Source organism: Ruditapes philippinarum, unplaced genomic scaffold, assembly GCF_026571515.1.
Source record: "Ruditapes philippinarum isolate M1 unplaced genomic scaffold, ASM2657151v2 ctg461_1_1_1_1, whole genome shotgun sequence".
Taxonomy (NCBI): Eukaryota; Metazoa; Mollusca; class Bivalvia; order Venerida; family Veneridae; genus Ruditapes; species Ruditapes philippinarum.
This window is the reverse complement of record NW_026860321.1, coordinates 74899-100605: the sequence shown is the minus strand read 5'-3', so window position 1 is coordinate 100605 and position 25707 is coordinate 74899. Positions and strand designations below refer to the sequence as shown.

Sequence of the window (25707 nt, the reverse complement as noted above, 5' to 3'; positions counted from 1 at the left end):
TTAGTGGGCTTTTTTAGGGCAGTTAAGACTGTAGCTTGCATTGTACATTTTGAAAGCTCAGTGCCAAATGGATGTAACTCCTTCATTGTGTAATATGAGTTACAGCTGTTTCCAACTTAAACTTCGATTTCTGTCTATGAGAAGCTATCTTGAGCTAGCTTACATTTATGAACATCGGTGGTTCTAACTTAAGTGCAGTGCATGACTTTTTTGTATGTGCCTGAAGTAATGCACAGAAGCGCACCTGAGGTCACCCTCCACAAGTAAAGCATATGTCACCTATACTGTGTTGGTATGTCACGTAAAACCGAACCAAAAAGAAAAAAAAATCTATGAACAGACCCAGTCACTCGGGACTGCATGCAATATTTTCAATTTTGCTGTTTTATGTGGTCTTTAAGTTAAGGATTCTATTTTTGACCACTTTAGTTATTTGATTTAAATTTTATTTTACACAATCATGTATATATATATATTTTTTTTTCTTTCTGGAATTCAATCTTTGTAGTTTTAGTATTAAGATTTAAGAGTTAATTTGAAAATTATTATAAAGTTATATATCTCAGATCATATTCAATGATTTTATTTCTGATTTGAATTTTGGACAAATGGTTAGTTTAAAGCCAGGTTGATGCAATTTTCAGCATTTTAGAGTTAAGCAGTGTATTTGTCATTGGATGTGAAGATTTGGTTGAGGGCAATATGAGTATGGCATTAAATGTCCTCTTTATTAATCATAAAGATTTCAAAAGATTTACATTAAGACATTGGCAGTTACATGTACTTGCCAAAAAGCCATATGGGCAAGTTAATTGTTTTTAATTGAATTACTGTTCATTTACTTACTGTGTAGCATGTTTTGGCCATATATTGCACAGGTTCAGTTTAATTATACTATTGCACAATTCTTGCTTTATTTGATCATACTTTTATGATGGGGACCAGTTATTTTAGAGGTTTTAAACTCAAGGAAATTAGTGGCTCTCAACCCAAGAAAACAAACAAATATACAATCATGTTGACTGTTTTAGTTAAATTGCAATTTATTTGCACTGAAGTGCACTGAGTTTTTGTAAAGTTAACGTCTGGTGTGAAACCAGTCTTATGTATTGAATTTAAAAATTGAAATGATAATCTTAATTATTTTAAAAGTATAAAAGTTTTCCGCAAAACTGATTAAAATATAGTGTCATATTAAGCTAGTAATACATTGTCTGGTTAAAACAGAAAGTACACATACTGGGGTATTTATATTATATGTAATTTTCAAGCTAGTTTAATTTGTGATTGATTACATAGGGTGGGGACACTAATTAAAGCACCTGAAGAATCGTTTAAATATTTACATTAAAACATGATAATAGATAGGCATAATATAAACCTATTGATGTGTAATTTATATCTTAAACAAAATTTTCAGTGAGCTTAAAACTTCATTATAACAATTTCATTTCATTTGAATGTCTATGTTTTGTAGCCAGTTGTTATGATTGTTGTTGCTAATGTTTGGTAAGAGTTCATAGCCAACATGTGCCTATGTTTTTACCAAAAAAAAAAAGGGATGTATTTTGCTTTATATGTTCGATGTACGATGAAAGGGGTATGAATAAAAGTGTGAATTTGGTTTGCATAGGAAATTCAATCACATGACATTTATCGAATATTAATTTTACTTTCAATGTTAAGTATTTAGAATTTAAATCAAAGGGTGGGTAGACATATTGATGGGATTTAAACTAAAGTGTAAAAAGACGAAGTAGATGCTTTTGAAATGAAATTGTGGATTTAGCGTTTAGAGACACAGTTTTAATCTCATATTGGATGTTATAAAATTATAAAAGTGTGTGTTTGTTTTGGAGTTAAGTAATTGATTTATTTTGTGTTTTAATTTAAGTCTTTTGCCAGGTCCTTCAAAAATAATTGTTGATGTCAGAAGGTTTATCCGGTGAGCAAGAAAGGGTATCTTGGCTAGCTTTTGTGAGCCAAGATTCACTTTTGCAGCCGTTGAAACTGGATAAACTCTCTCCATCCGACAACAACCATGTAATGGATTTGTCCTGCTTTTGTCTTTATTTTTATCATTTTAGATAATTTAAATGGTTTCCCTCTTACTTTTTACCGGACCATATTTTCAGAATCCTCTACAAAAAAATGGGATTAATTTACTTTAATTATGTGTATTTCTGGTGGCAACTAAATCTACCTGTGCAACTAGTGCAGTTCAAACAGTAAGCATGTCATTGTTTCATCATGGTCTCCACTGTTTACTATACAGTTTGTATATATTTTGAAATTTTCCTTAAATATAACTAATGGTTTAGTCTGGAGTGAAGGATCAATAAGCATTTTAATTCTTATTGCAGATACCATTCTAATTTAAGATTTGCTAACAATTATTAAAAGTTAAATTTCATTGCAGGGACCAGATTTGAAACAGTGCAACTGTATTTTATGCTATACAAAATTTAAAGATGTAATAAATAAAACGTCTCAGTTAGGTGACAAGTACTCTGATTGCCTGAATGTTCAAAATTTTTGGCCATCGAATAATTGAAAAAAACAAAAAAACAAACAAACATGAAATATTAAAAGATCATGCAACAGAAGGGATAAGTGTCTTTTTCTGCTTCTGGTCCCAATTGACTTCATTACATGTTCCACTTTGTTTAATGTGGCCAAGTGGTTATATAAGTAAACACTTCAAATCACTTGCTCCTCACTGCTGTGGGTTGGTTTGAATCCTGCCAGGGACTTTCGATTCTTTCTTGTGAGGAAGCTTATAATCCAACTAGCTGACAGAAAGGCAGTGGTTCTACTCAGGTGCCCACTGTTGCATGAAATGTTGCACCTAAGGGTTTTCCTGGAAGATCACCTGTGTTGCCTCCGGGTGTGATGTAAAATCCAACTCTGTGTTTAATTTTTTTTTAAATATTTTTTTTTTCATTTTAAAATGTTAAACTTTAGATTTCATTTTACCAGTATATATACAGTGTAAATCTATTTGTCACAATTCACTGAGGCATTCTGTTTTGTGTCAAAAGCATTTTGCAGGGGTATTGATCACCTTAAGGAGAGATAGTTTCTAAGTTTTGTGTTTAAAATTTATTATAAAAAACATCACTTTCAAGGGAAACGGTAATTATTTATTAACTAAATAGGATATTTTTTGTTGTTTACAATTTAAGAACAAAGAAAATCCATAAGTTAAGCTAATAAATTTTACACAGTGGTGGGATTTAGAGATCTGCAATAATAAATGAACAGTTTATGAACTAGCTTTAAAGGCCCATTATGCCCTAAAAAATACTATAATTTTTATTTCTCAAAATCTATTTATCTTGTTACAGTTGCCAAAATATATCTTTTGCCATATAGATGAATGAGCTTTTGGTTCTTTTGGTCTTTTGGCAATTGTTATAATAATAATTCCAATCTTTTGGCTGGGCAACTCCATTTTACACATCTGAAATCATCAAATGAAGGAACTTACCCATACTGTAACCTGCTAGAACCAAGTGATTAGCCTTTGCCACCAGTTAATACAGAGAAGCCACTAAGCCAGCATGCACATCTGTGCAGTGATCAGGCTGTATCCTGTTGGGAGCTCAATTTTTGTATTTCCTTTATCTTAAAATACACTCTTCCATATTCAAAGCAGGGCAAATCCATTTCACAAATTTAGGTAAAGGGTTAAATGATTAAGCATGCCCAAGGTGACAAGATTAGCAATATTCTCGGAGAACTCTTCTAATCTGAGAATTTCTGATATCCAATAAACTATTCGCAAGTCAGATCTAAAGGGGGTAATGTGGGACAGTGTCACTAGACTTTAAAGCCTTCTGTAATATACAGTCATGTATAATGGAGCTTTATTATTTAAACCAGTCCAATTTTTTTTGGTCTCAAACTGGATAATTTATGAACCAGTCTATTTTTGTAAACATTAATTTATTATCATGGAATAACTGTGCTCATACATAAATCAGAGGACTGAACCTTACAATAATGCAAATGAACTGTGATAATATTGAAGTTATAATAGTTATGCTCTGCAAGCCGGGGAACAGTTTCAGAAAGCTCGGGGATAATGGAGCGTGGAAAAGACAAATGGTGAAGTGCTCTGCTGGGGGAATACACTAATAGTTCTATAAATGAATTCATTTACGCAGAGAAAATGTCTTTTCTATGGGTTTTTGTCTTTTGTTGAGTTATAAAATTGGTTAGGGTGAACTCTATGCTTAGCAGGATCATAAAACATGCAGGACGTAATATGCAGTGGAATTAAAACTAGCTTTTGAGAATAGTGATGGGAATTTATATCGGCTTAAATGGAAATTGTGCTTTCTCTTTGTTGCATTTATTGAAGATTTGTCACACAAAACATGGAAGAGGTTCAGAACTCTGTGATGAAAGTTTGAAAGAAATATTGGCTACTAATAATAAATAATTGTTGACAGATATATGAACACTATTTGTCTGAGGTGTCTATGGAAATTGCTTGATAATCGTGAGGGAGCCAATAAGAATGTGGGTTCAAGAATCAACAGAATATCAGAAAAGTTGTTTTTTATAGCCAGAGCTTTAGTCTGCTTAATAACGTGTGTGATTATAAAAGGAACAAGTTAGCAAAACAGAGAATGGTTATAAAAGTGTGAACATACTTCATAAAGCAGGAGATGGTATAAAAAGTGTGAAGTAGAGAACGACATACTCAGCAAATCACTGATAGTTTTAAAAGTGTGAACATACTTGAATGCCAAGAATGGTAATAAAAGTGTGAACAAACTTGAATGACAAACACTCATATAGTATTTAATTGTTATGTTCACTAATTGTAACAACAATTATAACAATGGCTATGTATTTCTCTGCAGATATGATAGAGAGAAACAGTGTACAAGGAGTCCTAGATTATTTCCAGTGTTTAGGTGAGTAATAATAATACATTTTATTCTGTGAGGTTTGAAAAGTAATAATTTAAGGAAGATGTGCTTATAGTAGTTGGTGTCACTTGTAGAGAAATTGGTGATTACTGGTTAGTTATCCAGGACAGTTCTCATTGATAGGTGGGATGACCACCCAGATATGACCAAAAAATGTGCTAATATGGTGTGTAAGTAAAATTAAGAATAATCGGACAAACAGAAGATATGCTAATGACAAGATTCAATAAAGTTACATGGACAGTGAAGAATTTTTCTTAAACTTTCTTAAATTGGTTATGAAATATTTGTTAAACTGTATGCAAATATACAAAAGTAATCACTGACTTTCTTATCTGACTTTCAAGTGTAACGATTTATGTAAGCTCTTTAACAATAATTGTGTAACGTTTCCTAGAAATTGCTCATTTCCAAACTAAGCAGCTGAATCTATAAATAGAATATTCCTTGCAATGAAATGGAGGAATTAAGATACTTAGTGCGATAATGCATTTGTTGCTATTATTCTCACTTGTTCGGAAATATTTCAGGTATTCATTTACGAAAAGAATCTGAGAAGCAACAAAGTATACCACGGTTATCCTCGGCTTCTAAACGGAAATTACGCAAGCGCCGTACTCATGGAATTCGAAGTGCCAACTCGGTTGTTGATCATCCGTCAACTGCACGACAACTTTCAAGATCTCACCCAAAACAGGAAAAGCTGATAGCCCCGCCTACTCCTGTTCGAAGTAAGAATTGTTTTGTTTAAACTTGACTGTTTTAACAAAAATTGTTCCAGTGAGATGAACTAAAATTGTTCCAGTGAGATGGAAGGTTGCTTCTTGTCATTAACCAGTTCTGCCATCATAATTTGTCACCTTAGTGAAGTAATGGGTTAACTTCTATTAAATTATATACTGAGTTAACCTGTTACTCCACTAAGTTAGTTTATACAAATTTATATTAGTTTGATTGTGTTGAAAGCTATAAGCTTATTTAAACACATTCAAATCCGTTCCTGGAACCAACCAGTATACTAAGCAATGAATGTAAAGTTTCTTGCTCAAGAAAACAACGGCTTGCCCCGGACAGGGTTTGAACCCACGTGGTCAGTAATCCTTAGATTTCTTGTCCCACCCTATAACCACTCAGCCACGGCTCCACTTAGTTGATGATATGTCATGAGAAAATGGTTGTGACTATGATAGGGATCAGACCAATGAAATTTTGGTGGAGAGATGGCTTACACCATAACCCCTTGGTCACCTCTACTCCCATAAGAAACTATTTGCTTTTCACTTAATTCAATAGTTACACTTACTGCCCTCACAGTGCCAGTCCAAGGAAGTTGTAAGTTCATTGTTGAGAATATTTACTGAATAATAAGAAATTCAAGACTTGGTTAATATAACTGCAAGCTTGTATGCGACTGAAAATTCTGTTGCACCTAGGTTTTTTAACACAAATATATTTATAAAACTGCAGCTGATAATTTGACCTACATAGTACAAAAAAAATTGTTCCTTCAAATGTTGAGAAAACTCAGCCTTTGGTCTTTGGAATTTGTGTTATGAAAGCTTTTTAATTTCTTAAAAAGATCAATATACCTGTGTTTTGGAAAATCATTAAGAAACTTAAGTAAATATGGATGGAATAGTTTTCACCTTGACCAAAGTATCACACAGTCTTTAATACAACCAGAGTGCCTATTAATCTCCAGTATCAGATTCAAATTGTCACTAATTACTGTAATTTTCTTTGTATCACATGACTGAAGGATAAAATGATATGACAACACTAATTATAGACATGGAGATAGTGTACAGTGTCAGCCTTTCTACAAAAATTACGAAGAAAAATGAAGAAGAAAAATGAGACACACTCTACAAGGCTCACTCCTTGTCACTCTTAGATTAATGATTAAGGCAAATTGTGTTACAATTTGTCATTCAGGAGTTAATGATTGATTTGTTAACAAACAATGGTGTGACTTTGTTGATGATTTTGTTGAAAGCCATTAACCCTTTTCTGTGGTTCAGGCAATAATGACTTCATTATGCCACCAGTATAATGTTGGCTAAAGATGTTGGTGCCTAAATTTTAAACAATTTTGTCAGCAAGATTGATTACATTTGAAAACATTTTTTTTATCCTGTTGTTGCGATATTATACATATAAGTCTGTGAATCTTAATCTGCTGGAACCAGATCTGTGCAGTCTGACCAACCAGCTGAAACTGGATCTGTGCTGTCTCAGGCCAGCCTGCTGGAACCGGATCTGTGCTGTCTCAGGCCAGCCTGCTGGAACCAGATCTGTGCTATCTCAGGCCAGTCTGCTAGAACCGGATCTGTGCTGTCTCAGGCCAGCCTGCAGGAACCAGATCTGTGCTATCTCAGGCCAGCCTGCTGGAACTGGATCTGTGCTGTCTCAGGCCAGCCTGCAGGAACCAGATCTTTGCAGTGTGATAAAGCTCTATATTGTTGGCTTACTAAATTCCCATCTTGATTTTGTCTTAATTGATAATGGACAGTTCAAAAAAAGTAATCTAGACAAATCCATTTAAGAAATTTGTCAGGTTATGGGTTAATAGCTGTTTGCCTATTCAACCAGTTTTGAGCTGTCTGTGCAGGCATTGTTGCATGCACTGTTGGCTGTTGATTTGTGCCGACTGGCCTGGCTATTATAGTAGTGGCAAAGATTAATCATTTTTATTTCTGACATTTCAAGGAGTTAAGTTGAGATCACATCATGGCAGCATAAAACTAAGAGTTTTTTTCTGTCTGTATGCCTCCAGATAAGCCAAAATATTTCTAGAAAATGAAACTGGGGGAAACTGCTCAAAGATTTTAATAAGAATAATAATAAGATTCAACTAAAAATTTACTATGTTAATTAATGACTGATTTAGCAGTTTTTATCACCATATTTCTACTGCATGACTAAGACAGTATGTGCTATTTTTGCATATTTTGACCTCTTTTTGCTAATTCAAAATTAAATTTTGCAATCTTTGTTCATTTTACAATACTGGTATTTTACTTTTTTAAAATACGTTTTCAAAATTTTCATGAAAATTAGCATAAATCTGAAGGCATACTGCTTTAAAGTTATTACATTGACCAGTCAGTTACATCTCAGAAAAACCTCAGCCTATGATTTATCTTTCTTTTCCATGAAAAATGGTTTTACACCTACAGTGAATAAATAGTCTTTAATCATAATTTTCCAAGGCAGTGCGCTTTCAGTTTGTCTAATATAGAACATTTGTGATACATCACCATCAGGCCTTTCCTGGAGATAAATGCTTGTTTAAAATGCCATATAGAAACTTCAGTGACATTTTCTGACTTTGTTGTAGATTTATTGGCTTTTTGTTGCTAGCAGTGAATTTCTTTGGTTTTGAATAATATTGAACTCTTTTTTTCTACATTGATAAAATAGTTAAATTATAATGGCCAAAATATTCTGAGAAATGCGTAATATTGTAAAAACGTAATTTTAGGCAATAATGTTATAAATAAAATGCACTGTTTAATTTGTATTAATTAGCATTTTGAAAAGTGATTGTTGAAATAGGTGTAGATCAGGCATCTATCACACTGTGTATACTGAGGTACAGTCATTTTTGATGTGACATTAAACCTACGACGAGTTTGATTTTGTGTTGTGTTCTATACTTAATGAGGGTCCATCTGCCCTTTCAGGCACAGAGAGTACAGACCCTCTTAATTTTTATTTGCCATTAAGACTTAACACTTTATTCTCCCACTCTATGACATCAATCTTATGGCTTTATCAATAGTTTCCTGTACAAAAATATTAACACCCTAAAGGTATTACTGTTGCTCAGCTCCTTTTCATTTTTTTTTTTCTTTTTTGAGGTCCAAATCTTCTGTTCTTATAGACGGGTAAAAAGAAAAAAACAGCAAATTTGAACAAAAAACAAAAGGACAGAAATGTTTTTCATTTTCCAAGTTATATCTTGAACAACTAGAAAATGTAAATAATAAGTTGTGGTATCTGAATTTTCATTTTCTTTGTAAATTTGTATGTATTTGAAATGGAAACTTAGGTCATCTACCTCTAAAGTGTTCTTTTCATTCTATTAGATCTGCTGCATGAAATGAGTTTAAACAACACCAAAAGAGTAGAACACACAGCACAGTGAATGTTTATGAAGCTTAATGATTCAAGCAATTTCAATGGCTGCGCTCATAAAATTTACTTTAATATCCAATTTCACATCCCAGAGGTTTTAAAGATAATTGGATTTGTCTGATATACTATGCAATTACTTTTCTTTTCATCGGTGATATTTGTTTCATAAGTCCCCAGATTAGGACTGTTTGTCCAACTTGCAAAATATAAGGAGCCGTTTGATGGGATGTTTTTTTTATACTGTTTGTAAGCTGCAGTATGATTGGGTTAAATATTAAGGGTCAGTTTGATTTGATTTTTTTTGTGTCGCCTGCTACAGAGTAGCAGTGACATGTAGGAATTACTTCTCAGCTGTTTGTCTGTCTGTTTATCTATCACAAAACTTGTCCAGACTACTCCACAAAAACTCCTGAGGCGATTTTAGAAATGATCAGTTATGGCCCTTGAATAAAACAGGCATTTTAGCCTGTTAATGATTTTTATGGTAATTTTTTACTTTCTCCATTAATATTACGAAAAAAAAATACCCTAAGATTTCAGAAATATTTTCAATTCAAATGATTTTAATACTTTCACAAATTTTGGGGGAAAATACTTTTTACCAGAAATTTTGAAAATTTGTAAATTTTTTCCCATTTATTCTAAAAATAAAAGCAAAATTTTTTTGGGAAACTGCATTTTTCCTGTAAAATTACTGTGGGTTTTCATGAATTAGTTATTTTAAAGTACAAAAATTTTGCATTTTTAAGTTTTTAAAACTTTTGGTGGCAAAACTTGTGTGTATTTTCTTAAAAGGCTTCTCAAACCCCTTTCCCCCAATTTTTCAAATCCCACGGGGAAACTTTATCTTCTTAAAAACCCAGTAGCTTAGGAATTGGGGGTTTCTAAGGGGTTTGTCCAAAATAAGCAGGGAACCCTGGGTTTCCCCCCGGGGGGGGTCTAAATTGACCTTATGTTATGTGACAAAAAACCCAAAAAAACAAAATTTACATTACATAACTTTTTTCATTGTTTCTACAGCCCAAAAAAAAAGTTGCTAAAATAATCTATCCTTTTAAAATAATTGTTTTTTTAAAATTGGGTTTTAAAAATTTATTTCTTTAAAAAACCCTTTAAAAAATTTTTAGACGTATTTTGCTGAAATTTTTAAAGTTTACATTTAAAAAATAAAAAGTTTTTGAACCCAAAATTGTTCTTAATTTTGGTTAGTTAAAAAATTTTATGCATCAATTGATCCCCAAAAATTTAAAAAAAAAATTGGTTAAAATTACCCTTTTTCCCCCGGGTTTCCCAATTTTAGCAATTAAAAACTTTTGGTTTTTTAAAACAGATTATACCCTCTTTTTCTGTCAAGCACTTAAATAAAAAAGACTTAAATAGTCAAGCATGCGGTTTAAAAAGTTTTGTTTCTTCAAAAAGGGGTTTGTCATTTGGCAAGAAGGAGTCATCATTGTTAGTGTCTTGTATATCAATCTGTATGGTTTCTGGTCTTCTTGAAGACAGGAAATTATTGTCAAGTCTGTTTAACAAAGACCAATAATCATGTGATGTAAGATAAATGTCTTCATTTTATAGACTCATTTCATTACAGGTCTTTGCCCAGCACCGTCGAAATGATTTCTTTTTTATAATGCTTGAAGTACAATCTCCTGCCTTAAGATAATCTTTTAGTACATGATCTGTCTGGAAGTGATACTACTGTGTTTTTTCTTGATTAAGTCTGATCAGGCTATAAAAGCTGACATTTCATTGGTCAATAATTATGAGCATTGTGCTTAGAAATATGTAACAGTATATTGTATCATAGTATGCAAGAGAAAAAGAATTGGCTTAACCCCTAACAAATTCTACCTATGCAGACCACAATTAACTGGGCACATCTGTGCTGTCTGATCATGGTCTGCACTGTTTGCTTAATATTCAGTCTTCAATGGACTTGCCCTTTCAATCTGGTCAAAATTATTCATCACTTTTAGGGAAAATTTCAAAATATGTATGGACTAACACGCAGTGTGAACAGTGCACACTATTGTCAGATGACATAGACATGCTAGTTGATCTTGGTCTGCACTTAGTTGTCTCCAGCAGGGTAAGCAGTATAAAAAACTAATTAATGAAAAATAAAAGTTGTTAATGGCATAGCCAGACAAAGGGTCAGTGTAATACTGTCCTAAGTGACTCATGTAATGAAATATGAAGCTATGGCTGTCTTTGTAATCAGATGTTTGACCTTATATTCAGATTGTTAAACTTATTCAAAGAGAATGTTATTTTTTTAATTTATCAATTTGTAAATAAATTCATCTTTTGATAAATATATTATTTTCAAAATATGTCATTTCTGTTATTTTCTTTTTTCAGACTAGTTCTCTTAGTTATGTTTAATGCCTTACTGTTCTACAAACTATGGTCCCTGGAAACTGTGGCCAACGTTCTCTACCTGCCTAACTCACAAGAGGCTGTACATAGTTTTGCTAAGTAAGTATAAATATCAACCTTTGTTATTTGTAGACTGTCGAATAGTTCAGTAACCTTGCTTGATTTGAGTGTTATAAGTGTTTTTAAATTGTAGCACTTTGCAGTCTTCTGTGCAAAATCTTGATTTAAACCCATTATGAATAAAAAAATTAGAGCTTATTTCTTTGACTGACAAGTTTGCTTCCAGAACTAAAGCAGCACTGGTGTCACATGATGTAACGTGATGTTACACCAGGAGGGCTGAGATCTTAGATTTCTTTGTACAGTCTGTGAAGACACTGTTATGTTTCCTGCATTAGATTTTAGCTTTTGAAATTTGAGATAACCACTCAGGATAGAAATAAATAGTCCCAAATTTTAAGCAAGGCAGTTTGATCAAAGATTTATGGAAAATTTCTGGTCTTTATAACCAGGGTTTGCAATTGAAATTGTAAACTATGTTGATAGGTGATTGATGACGAAATGCATTTAAGAATTTTGTTATATGGCAACAGATTTGTAATTTATTGAAAACCTGTGAAAGCCATGCATCTTTCTTTGACATGCAAGGATTCTAAATTGAATTTGATTTATTGATCCCCAATGGAATTTCATTTCTGGCTTGCTTGGTAACTGCTATTAGATTTTGTGTCGTTTTTGATGTTTGTTACAGATCTTGTCATAATAAATTTGGTTTTCGTGTTTTTATCCCACCGGGTCTGTCTACAGTAATAAAACTTAGTGCCTGTTGAGATATGATTACATAAATGTATTATTAAGTCTAGATGTATAGATTTTAACACAATTACAGTTACAGGGAGGATAATAGAATAGCCATATATAATAATGGACAACAAATTGAGAGATGTAGCAACATTTAATGAAGAAAGTATCAGCCAGAGAGCAATATACTCTAACTACACTAAATAGCTTAAATAGACTTGTCCATCTTTCAATCAAGGCAAAACTATTCATCATTTTTAGGGACATTTTTAGCGAAAATTTCATTTGTACAGAGTGAATGTGGAACAGTGCAAATCATGATTCAACAGCACATATGTGCTGGCAGATTTTGGTCTGCATTGGTCCTACAGGTAGAATCAGTTGCATCCACCAGGCTAATGGTTAATTGATGGTTTTATTTGTGAACAAAAAATTTGGCAGAAGAATAGCTTAGTAAAGGGGATAAATTAAATTTTGAGCAGATAAAACATTAAATTCTGCAGCTAATACAATAGAAAGGTATATCTGTTATCAGTAAATTCTGTGCAGTGGTAAAAGTATAAATTTCTATAACAAATGACAAAGTAGGTTTAAATAATATAACTTCAGCCTGGATTTAAATTTGTCTTATGTTTTAAGCATGAATTCAGGTAGCAAATGGCATTGTAGGGTTTTACTATTAATTGAGGAACAGTTAATTACGTAGGTTTCAGGAGCAATTATTAACATAGGTTTATTTAGGATAAATTAATTACACAGGTTTTAGTAACAAATAGGAAAGTTTGGTTAATTGATTAAATTTGGGGTTTAATTTTGAGCATGAGTTTCAGGAACTAATAACAAAGCCAGGTTAAATAATTAAACTTGAGGCAAAATTATTTTCATAAATTTAAGCTGACAATGGGGCATTCTTGATTTGAACTATGATCTGCATCTTTCATCCTTTTGCAACTTGGGTTGTGCAATGGGATAGTCTTAATTCGAACTTTGAACCTTGAGCAGCTTATGGTGTGGTGAATATATTTAAATGTATTTTATGAAGAAATCATTTTGTTTTGTTTTTTGATCAGACATCCTCCAAAGTCACATGAGGAGTGGGTGGAGTTATTACGGCATCAACAGATGTTACATGACGCTGAGATGAGTAAATGGCAAGATCTGCTTGGTGCCTCAATAACAATGGTGGATCAGGTGAGTTCTTTAATAAGGATCTAGATGTCAGTAAAATTTATACATTCTTTTAGCTTTTCAGAACTTAAAGTTCAAGTGTGTTTGGGCAGGATATGAGCAAAGAGTTCTACTGATATTATAACTATGATTGTTCATTTCAGTTGTAGACATTGTTTTATAAAAATTGTGATTTTTATATAAGTAACTTGCCCCTGACTGCTGTGGTTTCAAATCCCACATGGGGCCTTGAATTCTTTCATATGAGGAATCTATTTATGGAACATAATTGTTAAAACTCGGGTGCTGGCTTGTGTTGAAAAAACACAGAGAGAACCCTGAGGTCTTTCTGTACCAAAAAGCTGTAAAGTGGCCATATAAGCAATACAGAGTCAGTGTGACTTAAAAATCCAACAAAAAATAAATAATGAAGAAAAAGATTCCATTCTTGTCCGTCAGCGTCTTAAATTAGTTAAGTATATAGTCAAGTTTCTTACATGTACATCTGAAGTTTGTAAGGTAGTATTCTCATTGAAAGATGTATACAAATTTATAATTTCAACATTATTGTTTTTATAAATTTCTTTTGCTACATAAACTTTAGCGCAGAAATGTAATAAGGCTATTTAATGATATAATAAAAAATAGATATTACACTATTGTAATAACACTTGACATGCCATCATTTGCGTTACATACAAACATAGCTTTAAAGCATGCTTATTTTAGCATTCATCTTTGGCGCATCAACGAAAAATAACTCTTTTTTTTTTTAACTGTAAACCATTATTAATTTGGATATGTGATAAATAGAATATTATCTTTGTGTAGATTCAATACTATTTATTGAACTCGTTTAATAAAACAGTATGATTTATTAAATCCGCACTTACTAAATATCCTCTATAGGTTATATATAATGAGTTAAAGCTTTCAGTCATTATCAGTTTAAGTTTATATGTATTTTTGCTTTCTATTACAGATGAAACAGACTTTAATAAGTTTAAAAGATCATATAGATGCTGGAGCTTTAAAGTATAGTACTGAAAAATTCTGTGATAAGGAGGTCGACTCTTGCACTGGCTCCTAGCAGAGTTACCTTCTACAAGCTAGCTGAACAAATTCTGTGAAATGGAAAAACCAACTCTTGGCAGGCAGAGTTATCTCTTCAAGTTAGCTGAACAAAGCCTGTTATAAGGGAGACAACTCATAACTGGCTCTTAGCAGAGTTATGTCCACATGCTAGCTGAACAAACCCTGTTATAAGGGAGACAACTCATGAAGCAGCTGGCAGCAGAGTTATCTCCACATGCTAGCCAAACAAACCCTGCGGTTACCAAAGAGAATGATGTGCAATGACGTTCAGAGTCAAGTCTCAAATTAGAAACTTGCATTTCTGAACAAAGTAATGATCAAAAAATAAAAAGAATAATATTGTGCAATGAATTTCTGCTGGTGTAAAGTGTTGATATTCTATTAGGAGCTATGTCTCAATGATCAAGTGTGATCACTATAACTATATCTGTGGGTTAAATGTGTGATCATCTTCCAATAAAGGATCAGTCATGAGAAGGAAAATGATCATAAGACTGTGTTTTGTATTGTGATGATGAGGTTTATATCTGGTGGCCAAATACGTGTGATTATGATGCTTTATATAGATTATTTACATTGTAAAGTGATTATTTTACATCTTTGCTGGTAAAATGTGATTATGAGATAAAATCTCAAAACAAATGTGATCACAGTAAATATTTTACAATAAGCTTTTTCCTGTTTTTAGTTAGACCTTTCTATAATTGCAAATGCTAATGCATTTATAAGAATACCTGTTACGAGTGTTAAGAAATGAGAGGGAAAATATAATTTATGTTCTGTTTTGGAGTAATTTATGAATATAGCATGATTACAATATTCTTTTCTTTGTCCATGTGTAGTGTTATTAATGCTCTCTATTTTTGGTTTAACTCAAAGGTGAACAAAGATGTTACAGAATTTTGGCCTACTTGTAGTGAAAAATATGTTCTTTTTTGCTCCTGAATTTTTGCTCTTTAAGAATGTAGATTAAAACACAACACACATGTTGGCCCTATTTTAGTACTTTAACAAACATTTCCAATTTTAATCCAATTCTAATAGGGTTTTAAGAGATTGCACATTGTGGTCCTGCTTCTCTAGTACATGTATAATCAAAGATTTTACAGATTTTGGCCCTGCTCTAGTCTTGTCAAAGACATTACAGATTTTCGCCCTGCTCTAGTGGTATCAAAGACATTATAGATTTTGATATTAAAACATTACAGATTTATGTCCTTCAGTGTAATTAAAGACATCAGAGTTTTTCCTGACTCAAGTGTAATGATAGACATGTCATATTTTTACCTACTGCTCTAATGTAAGTAAAACAGTCAGATTTTCACCTTACTTCAGTGTAATATAAGAGATCCCATCTGTTTTGTAATTTATGACATTTTGTAATTTGACCTCGCTGTTTTTAAAAGACATTTAATATTTTTGCCAATTTGTAGTGTAATTGAAGACAATGTCAGATTTTTGTGTTACTTCTTTGTTATAAATGACATTTTGTTCATCAAATTTTAGGCTAACTTTAGTGTAATTTTAGGCATATTACATTTTTATCACACTGTATTTAAAAAACGTTTCATATTTTGTTCCTACTCTAGTGTAATACAAGACATTATTGGGTTTTTGTCGTATTTCTTTGTAACAAAAAACATTGTCAGATTGTTGCCTAGCTCTTGTTCTATTAAGAGACATTACATACTTTGACAACACTGTTACTACAGTATTAAAGAAGACATTTTAAATGTTGATGTTTCTCTAGTTAATATGACATTATTTATTTTTAATTTTCGTTCTATTATAGCACTATCATTCAAAAGTTAAAGAACATTATTTAGTTATTTGCTCAAAAATGTGTGCATATTCTTAAAATGTGTAAGACAAATAGAATTTAAATTATGCATCTTTAAAGGAAGGATTAATATTGGGATTTACTTATAATAAGAAATATGTAAATAATTCATGCATAGTTCGCAAGACTATATTCTTTAAAGTTAGGTAAATTGACATTTTATTCTTCTGACTGAATGCAACAAACTTACCATGGTTTATATTTGGAATCACCCTTCTTTTAATTAGTATAGAGATTTTAATATTGAAATATGAAAAACTTTTTGTTTTGTTCTGTTGGTCTTAATGGCATACCAACACAATTTAGGTCATATGGTGCTGAAACAGGAAAAGTGATTGTCACTAACCTTGGTTGTTACAAACTTAAAGCAACACCAGGAGTCAAAACCACCTCACCAAATAGAGCTAAGAGATTGATAGACAAGTTGCCTATTATGATCATGCAGGAATTAATGGTGGCTGCTATTCTGATGCTTAGAACCTTACAGGCAACCCCTCGGCCTCAAGGGGAAATATGAAAACTAAGCAGCCAAAAGAGTAAGTGATGAATAGCCTGGTCTACCTCTATAATCATGATATGTATAGCAAGTCTTATTGCTGCTGGTATTCACAGACTGTAATGTCTCGATGTTTTGTTAACATTCTCCCATATTTTGACACCCAGATAGAGTAGACCGTGTGAAAGGTGAAAGTATGATATAAACCTACGTACTATTAGAAAGGAATCCTGTGCTCAATGCCTACACATTTCATCCTCACCTTTACTTTAATAAGAAAATATCAACTAATTTCTTCAAGAAATACTCGTATGATCTTATTAAAGTTCAACATAATATTTTTCAGTTTAGAAATTGAATGATCGATATTGTGTACATGAATGCGTAGATGTGTTTGTTTTGACTAATACCCAATCTCATTAACATCAGGTCATTGTTTTCACTCTGTAACTCTTCGCTACCTAGCAAAGACTAGTGGAGTGACAGTTAGGATATGATTTTAATGAGATTGACTAAAACCTTGAAGGTGTTTGAAAGTCAAAATGATTTAGATTTCTGTGCCAAATTTTCAGTATAATTTGACAACAAGATTCCTTCTTGTTTCTTTGAAGGTTTTAACTAAGTGAAAAATACTAGGGCAATACTGAATGTATGAAATATATCTCATCGTTATGAATATATGAGCAAATATTTCAGTGTTAATACAATAAACATTTACAACAAATCATTGTGCTATATCATGTTACATTTTCGACTTCATTAGACTGTCTTTAGTTTTTAATTTGCCTTTAGAATTCCTGGTTGAATGTAGTACAATAAACATTCAATATGAATCATTTCAAATTCCTGGTTGAATTGAGTTTCCTTTGTTTGATTCTGTATATTGTTATTAGAGAGATTTGTTGATATGAATATCATTTTAATGAGAACTGTTGTTTAGTTTGAGATAGTATGATTTTAAAATATAGTTTGAGACCATTTATGTAATGAGAAATCCATGTCTAGAGACACTTCATCTAGTACATATCACAACATGATGTCTTATCAAACTGAGCTATCCATTACTATTTCATTTGGTTGTGTTAATTTTACTTGGTAATATATTGTTTTGTTTGAATAAGCTATGAAACTTCGATACTGAAAATCTTTGCCATAAAAGTTGATATTTTCAATATATTATGTAAGTATGAAAGCATAATTTATTTTTTGTTACAGAGATAGAATTTAAGGTGGTATTTTTCAGCCTTGCTGTGGCCATTGCTGTTGCAGTATCTGATAGAATTGTTACAAACTGCATTATCATAGTGCAATGTCTTATCAGTGTCATACATTCCATATAAAATTATTTTAATATATAGAGGATATTCAAGTTTTTTCTATAAATACATGATTTATTTTCATCAAGTGGTATGAAAATAAATATTTCATGAGTGGCGGTAGCCACGAGTGAAATATGGTAATTTTCATGCCACAAGATGAAAATAAATCATGTATTTATAGAAAAAACTTGAATTTTCTGTTTATTATATACATTTTTCTCTTTCTGGACATTCAAATTTGCAAAACTTTCCCTTAAATTTTGAGAACTTGCAGAATTTAAAAGAAAGTAGTCCGGGAAGACACCAGTGAAAATACGGAAAATATGTTTCACTGCAGTGAAAAATAAATTTTTACAGTGAAAATACGGAAAATGAAAATATGCATTTTATTTCATCAATATTTCTCAATATTTCATTTCAAAGTATATAATAAAATGTTCTAAAAACAATGGGAAATTTGTAGATTTTTATTTTGGTTGAAACTTAATGCTTAAATAAATACTGACCTAGTATGCATGTGACAGCATTTAGTAAAGCCATTGCAAAGCATTTTGCTTTTTAGCTCACCTGTCACAAAGTGACAGGGTGAGCTTTTGTGATCGCTTTTCGTCCGGCGTCCGTCCGTCCGTAAACTTTTACTTTAAATGACATCTCCTCATAAACCACTAAGCCAATTTCATCCAAACTTAACAGGAATGTTCCTTTGGTGGTCACCTTTAAAAATTGTTCAAAGAATTTAATTCCATGCAGAACTCTGGTTGCCATGGCAACCGAAAGAAAAAACTTTAAATATCTTCTTTTAAAAAACCATAAGAGCTAGAGCTAAGATATTTGGCATAAAACATCTTCTAGTGAGTGTCTACCAAGTTTGTTCAAATAAAAGCCCTGGGGTCAAAATTGGCCCCGCCCCGGGGGGTCATTGATTTTCCCTTTATGCATATAGTAAAAACTTAAAAAATCTTCTTTTAAAGAACCAAAAGAGCTACAGCTAAGATATTTAGCATGAAACATCTTCTTATGGGTGTCTACCAAGTTTGTTCAAATAAAAGCCCTGGGGTCAAAATTGGCCCCGCCCTGGGGGGTCATTGATTTTCCCTATATGCATATAGTAAAAACTTAAAAAATCTTCTTTTAAAGAACTCAAAGAGCTATGGCTAAGATATTTAGCATCAAACATGTTCTAATAGGTGTCTACCAAGTTTGTTCAAATAAAAGCCCTGGGGTCAAAATTGGCACAGCCCCGGGGGGTCGTTGATTTTCCCTATATACATATAGTAAAAACTTAAAAAATCTTCTTTTAAAGAACCAAAAGAGCTACAGCTAAGATATTTAGCATGAAACATGTTCTAATGGGTGTCTACCAAGTTTGTTCAAATAAAAGCCCTGGGGTCAAAATTGGCCCCGCCCTGGGGGGTCATTGTTTTTAACTACAGTCAAACGTGTATTAAGCGACCGGGCAAGGGAAACACCAAAAACGGTCGCTTAATGAAACGGTCTCTTAAGACATTCAGCAATCTATAAAAAGTCAAAATTTATAAATGACATCTTTTTTATTCGATAGGATTGTTTTTCAACTTCATTTTTATATAAATGTTGAATGATAAGTACGCTCCGATAATCTAAACGGATGCAAATGTAAAAATAACGTTCTGGTATTTAATGACAAAATAGTTTTGATCCATTACGTACATGTTTGACATTTTTTCCAGAATTTTTTAACTTCTCCGTTGTTTTTCCTTGTCTCCAACACGAAACCCCTATTAGTGAAGATGTTTTTCTGTTGTGCATTTTTCCATTTGAAATAATTTGTTACGATTAATTTAATGGCTGATCAAGTTCAAGGTCAATTCAATGCAGTCTAAATGTCAACAAGCGAAGCGTATACACCATCTCAGTATGGGCGGAGCGTTGCATTGTTTTTCCGATATTATTGGATAATACACCTCACGCGTATACTTAACTTCATTTGCATCCGCTAAAACGGTATGGGAAATAGAGTTTTTCACACGTTTATTGTTGTGTTTTGATTGCTGACACCTGTGACATAACGAGGTGGCGTTCTCTAAAAACACAATTACTTAACAGGTAAAAGTGGTCGTTTAATGAAAAGATTGATGTCAATTAGGTGACTAATTAGCGGTCGCTGGTCGCGTTGAGCAAAAGTCGCTTAATACATTAAAGATATAGAGAGAAAATGATCGGGGGGAATTTAAAGTGGTCGTTTAAGACAAAAGTCGCTTAATACACGTGGTCGCATGGGCAAGTTAGACTGTATATGCATATAGTAAAAACTTAAAAAATCTTCTTTTAAAGAACTCAAAGAGCTATGGCCAAGATATTTAGCATCAAACATGTTCTAATAGGTGTCTACCAAGTTTGTTCAAATAAAAGCCCTGGGGTCAAAATTGGCCCCGCCCCAGGGGGGTCATTGATTTTCCCTATATGCATATAGTAAAAACTTAAGAAATCTTCTTTTAAAGAACCAAAAGAGCTAGAGTTTAGATATTAAGCATGAAACATCTTCTAGTAAGTGTCTACAAAGTTTGTTCAAATAAAAGCCCTGGGGTCAAAACTGGCCCGGCCCCAGGGGTGTCATTGTTTTTAACTATATGTATATAGTAAAAACTTTAAAAAAAATCTTCTTTCAATCAAGCCCAATGAGCTAGAGCTTAGATGTTTAGCATGAAACATCTTCTTATGGGTGTCTACCGAGTTTGTGCAAATAAAAGCCCTTGGGTTAAATTGGCCCTGCAACGTTTGGGGGGGGGGGGTGGGGGTTGGGGGGCCTATATACAGGTGAGCGACCTCAGGGCCATCATGGCCCTCTTGTTTTTTAAAACAACAGATTTTGTTGTTCCTGTTTGTTATCACTTTTTTGTGTTGAAGATTTTTTGTTACTATTTATGATAGAAATTATTATGAACTCTTGGGTTATTAAATACTTGGCAAGTGTACTATTCATTTAAAGAATTGCAAGAAATAACTGGCATGGGACAAAACAAAGCATTTCACTCACTGAGTCATTATATCATGTTAGGATTCATTCTAGGGTCAAAGTAAAATTATAATCAGCTAATTTAATATGTTAGGTGGCGATAGCATCCGAAATAAATTAATCGTTTGCCAAGACTTATTATATAAAAAAAAATATATGTCTGATTTGATTTTTTAAAACAGAAAGTATCATCATACATTGCTTAATCAATATGGTTCAAGCTGAACCAACAACTTTAATATTTTGAAAAATGACAGCAAGGGAATGTATCTGGGTTACATGCTGGATCATGTCTTTTACTATGATTATTGAATGCCATCTAACATTCGGAACTGCCTCGGCTATTATCTATAATATTAACCTCGGAAACAATACGGATTGAAAGTAGTTCTACCACGTGGTTTACAGATGTAAACAGAAACAGAGATAATGTAAAACGAATGTATATATTTGACATTTAATGTCTGTTCCGGTACTCTTATGCTTGAAAATATGTCTGGCAACAATTTGTAATTCAAATATGCCCACTGATGTTCAATTTTAAATAAATCCGACCAAATGTCAACAGGTTGGCTTTTTGTACTTTCGGTTTCTACAGCCATATTAGTAAATATATAAATAATGTATTGTTTGCTTTTGTACCTATGAATTCACATATCTTAGGTGGACTTTAACTACATATATTGGAAATAAACGTGTCAACAATTCCTAGCATTAAATTACTATTTATTTACATGTTTAGTTTCTTAGCGTAGGTTAGACCGGAATACTGCATCCGTTCTGTGTATTCATACTATTGTGTTCGAGGTCCTTATCCGAAGACTGACGGAGAGGGCTGAGTAGTTGCGATTGTGCCATCTAATTAAAGAAAGAAAGTACTGATCAGATTGTTTGACATAGAAATGTGTCACTGTTTTCATTTTTTTGGTTCCATTGTTCATGATTTCAGATTCTTCTTGTGTTGGAATAAACTACTACAAGATTTAGATGGTCATTATACAATGTGTAGGGTATTGAATAAAAGAAATTTTGTTACTTGACACTTTTTTCATTTGAAACATAGTCTGACATTTTACTATAAATATGTTATTGTATATGAAAAATGATTAAATACTATGTTTGAGTGAGATGATTATATGATACATTCTTATGTTATCTTTATATATATAAATGTTGAAACCATTATTTATTTGTTGACTTTATTGCTATGAATAAAATAAATATTCTGACACTTGTTTCTCCTCAATGATCCTTTCTTGTTGCGTTAATTCAACAGGTTTGCCACTTACCTCTTTGCTTTAACATCCTCATTTTCGCAAGATACTAGTAGTTACATTATTATAGACAAGAGCCTTTTTTGTTGTATTAAAATAAGTAAAATACTTGAAAGTGATGTATATATTCAACGTTAATTTTTGATTTTATTAGTTCACCTGAGCACTTTGTGATAATAGGTGAGCTTTTGTGATGACTATGTGTCCGCTGTGAGTAGTTATCTACAAATTCTTTGAATAACATCTACTTCTAAATTACAAGGTGTATTTTGACCACAAGGATTGATCCTAATGTGTCTTTTTACAATACAAAAATGATTAAGTTACCCCAAAAACAAGTTATCTAAACATTTGTATGAAGAAGAGGACTTTCCAAATTTAAGTTTCATTTTAAGGCTGGCAGGTTCAAGTCATCTGTAGGAATCGGGACAAATTATGATAGGAAGAAGCTGTCATTTGAAAACTCAAATAACTCTCTCTTGTATAACTTACAATGCTGCTTTAACTTGTATTTGTATAATAATTTGGGGACCTTTTTGTTGAAAATTGTCAAGAGTTGAATCGTATACACAGTGCGTTAACTGGAGTGCAGGTATTAGTTTCCAGCACTCCAGAGCATGCACCTTGATTGGCTCATTTTTTTCGGTGGTTTATCTGTGCCTACAGATAAAGGGATAGCGGTAGAAATATCATATTCAGATGATCGTTCATTGGTTATATTTTTTTCTGGGGTATCAAATTGTGACAACAGGGAAACTGTTTTATTTTTGCCTACGATACAAGAGAGAGAGAACATCAAAACACTGGGCAATCTGATTTATACTCAGGGGCTACCTGCCCCCTCCCCCCTCCAAATTCAAATCAGATAGCCTCGTGTTTCGATGCTCTTTCTTTTGCCTGTTAGATAACAAGTTGATTGATAATATCTAAATTATTGGCATAGAAGTACACTCTTGATAATTATGATAGTGTCACAAGGGAAATAATAAAAGAAAACTCTTTTCTCCATATTTTAGGGTGACTTCCCTTCGCTCAATATTTAATTCACCAATAAATGTTGTCCTTGCGCTGGTGAATCTTTATAATCGTCCCTCTACCTGTTAAATGTAGTTTGAGGCAATTTTAAATAAATTCATGGATTATAATTGTAGAACAATAATTATACCTATAAATTGCTTGTATTTATATATAATTTGTTACGTTCATACTTAATCATATTTTCATTCTCAGGGGCGTACTTCTGCTTATTATAAGTGTACGCCGAGTGCCGGTTTTTTGGCCGAAGGATCGCCAGAGACTTATTTATCAAATATAGCTATGTGCTATAGCTAAGGATTTAGGGGATATTTAAGCTAATTGTACTTAACTATTGTCTTTTATCTATAGTTATAAAAATAACATCAAGTACATATATTGAATGTAAGAGAAAAAGCACGAAGTCTAAGATGTACACTGTTTTAAATAGTTAAAAAATTATTTGCTTTTAGAAAAACAAAACATAGCCAGGTATCTCTCTTGTAAACAGATGGGTTTTATATCCTTTTGTAACAAGTTTAGTTTTTATCTTATAACATGAGATATAATCAAGGAAAATATGTTTTAAAATGATCTGTATGACTTTAATACAAACAGAACAGCTTAAATGTTTAGTGTAACGAGATTTTATCGTATTTGCAGCTAAAATGTAGTATTGCACGATCATTTAGCTTCCTTAAAATATTTGTAATGCGTATTATGTCAATGTTGTAGACAATAAATATTGTGTTTAACATTTTTGTTCTCAACTCTAGCCTTTCAATTTCCATTTGAAATATTTAAGTTATTTCATTACGAAGTTAAATGCCTCACGCACTTAAAGCATGTTGGTATAAACATATATATATAGTCAATAATTGTATAATTCATATAATACATATATTACTTACTTAAAAATGATATACTAATTTATCGTTACAAGGTAAAATATAAAAAGACATTCCATAGAGCTAACTCCCTTCCATTGTGCTAAAAACGCCAAGTTGCAAACAAGATCTTTATTTTGCATATAGATCTAGATGTAAAAAATGAAATAAATGTTCACTGATTTGATTCTACTGGGAAAAAATGATTGTAATATATTGGACAATTTCTTATCCTTATTTGGATTTTGACGAGGTTTATTAGCATTATAACGCTTACCTCAAGCTGAAAAAAGAGAAAATTCCAAAGAACTTGTTTATATCATATTTTTACTCTCTTTCTTAATTGAATTTTTGATTTTTCATAAAAAGGTAACGCATATTCGAATAAGGTAAACATCCTAAGTATACCTGTAGAATAAATTAGCAGCTACGAATACATTGACCGATCTACGCCCAAATTAATGATTTCATTTTTGAATTTTATTTTTGAAACTTTTTCTTACGTATATAATACGCCCGTGCGTAATGGCGTATTGGTCGATACGCCACTGATTCTATTTGCAGACTTGAGAGATGCACTTTAAAAAGATAGATAAACTACATATTATAATAAACATCTTTATTTCCTTCAATAGGTGAAGAATATTACATATATACATACATAGAAATATAGATATTCATATGCATTGATATAGAACAACAATTACCATTTTGTTTACATAAGATTGACCTTATAATAGAAGAGAGACGATTTCTTTAAGTCTAGTGGAATATAATCATAATCTATCCAGATCAAAATAAACAATACTAACATCTTTTTCTTATACAACAGATGTACCAAAAATAAGTTGTTTTTATAATATTCTGTTATATAAAAACGTTTTCTTTTAAAACAATATTAATCATAGTATCTAAAAAATGAGTATACCAATATACTTAATTGCTATACAAGATACATGTACAGTTATGTGATTGCCTATTATCTTCATTCTGCAAATTTGCAAAATTGAAATGTACATAAAATGATAATAATAATAATAATAAATTAACTTTAGTATTTAATATCTAGTGCATGATAATCAAAAGTTCAGGTTGTCAATAACTTTTAAAGATTTTTTAACTTATTAACATCTATATTCTATTGTACAGTTCTATAAACAACCGTATCACTGTATAAATATATAATCTAAGCTAAATGCATAATTATGTACAAAATATAAAGAAAATACCAGAGAAATAATATTTTTAGCTATTCATTACTTGCACTTTGACACAAATCACCATTTTTCAAGATAGAGATTCGCTCCAACTCGTACTTGACCAGGCAAAGATATGGTCTAACTTTTATATACCATAC

The 25707-nt window shown here is 32.0% G+C and overlaps 1 protein-coding gene across 1 annotated transcript in view; it reads left to right on the top strand.

The window, feature by feature from the left end:
* The window catches only part of LOC132759645 (protein Aster-B-like), a 71340-nt gene extending 53094 nt beyond the window's left edge, over positions 1–18246 (top strand). Inside the window, exons 11-16 of the mRNA XM_060751456.1 lie at positions 4875–4928; positions 5474–5688; positions 7143–7384; positions 11445–11561; positions 13334–13454; positions 14413–18246. Of these exons, the coding sequence (XP_060607439.1) occupies positions 4875–4928; positions 5474–5688; positions 7143–7384; positions 11445–11561; positions 13334–13454; positions 14413–14520 (857 nt within the window). The 3' untranslated portion in view covers positions 14521–18246. The remainder of the gene's footprint in view (positions 1–4874; positions 4929–5473; positions 5689–7142; positions 7385–11444; positions 11562–13333; positions 13455–14412) is intronic.
* Positions 18247–25707: the final 7461 nt, after the last annotated feature.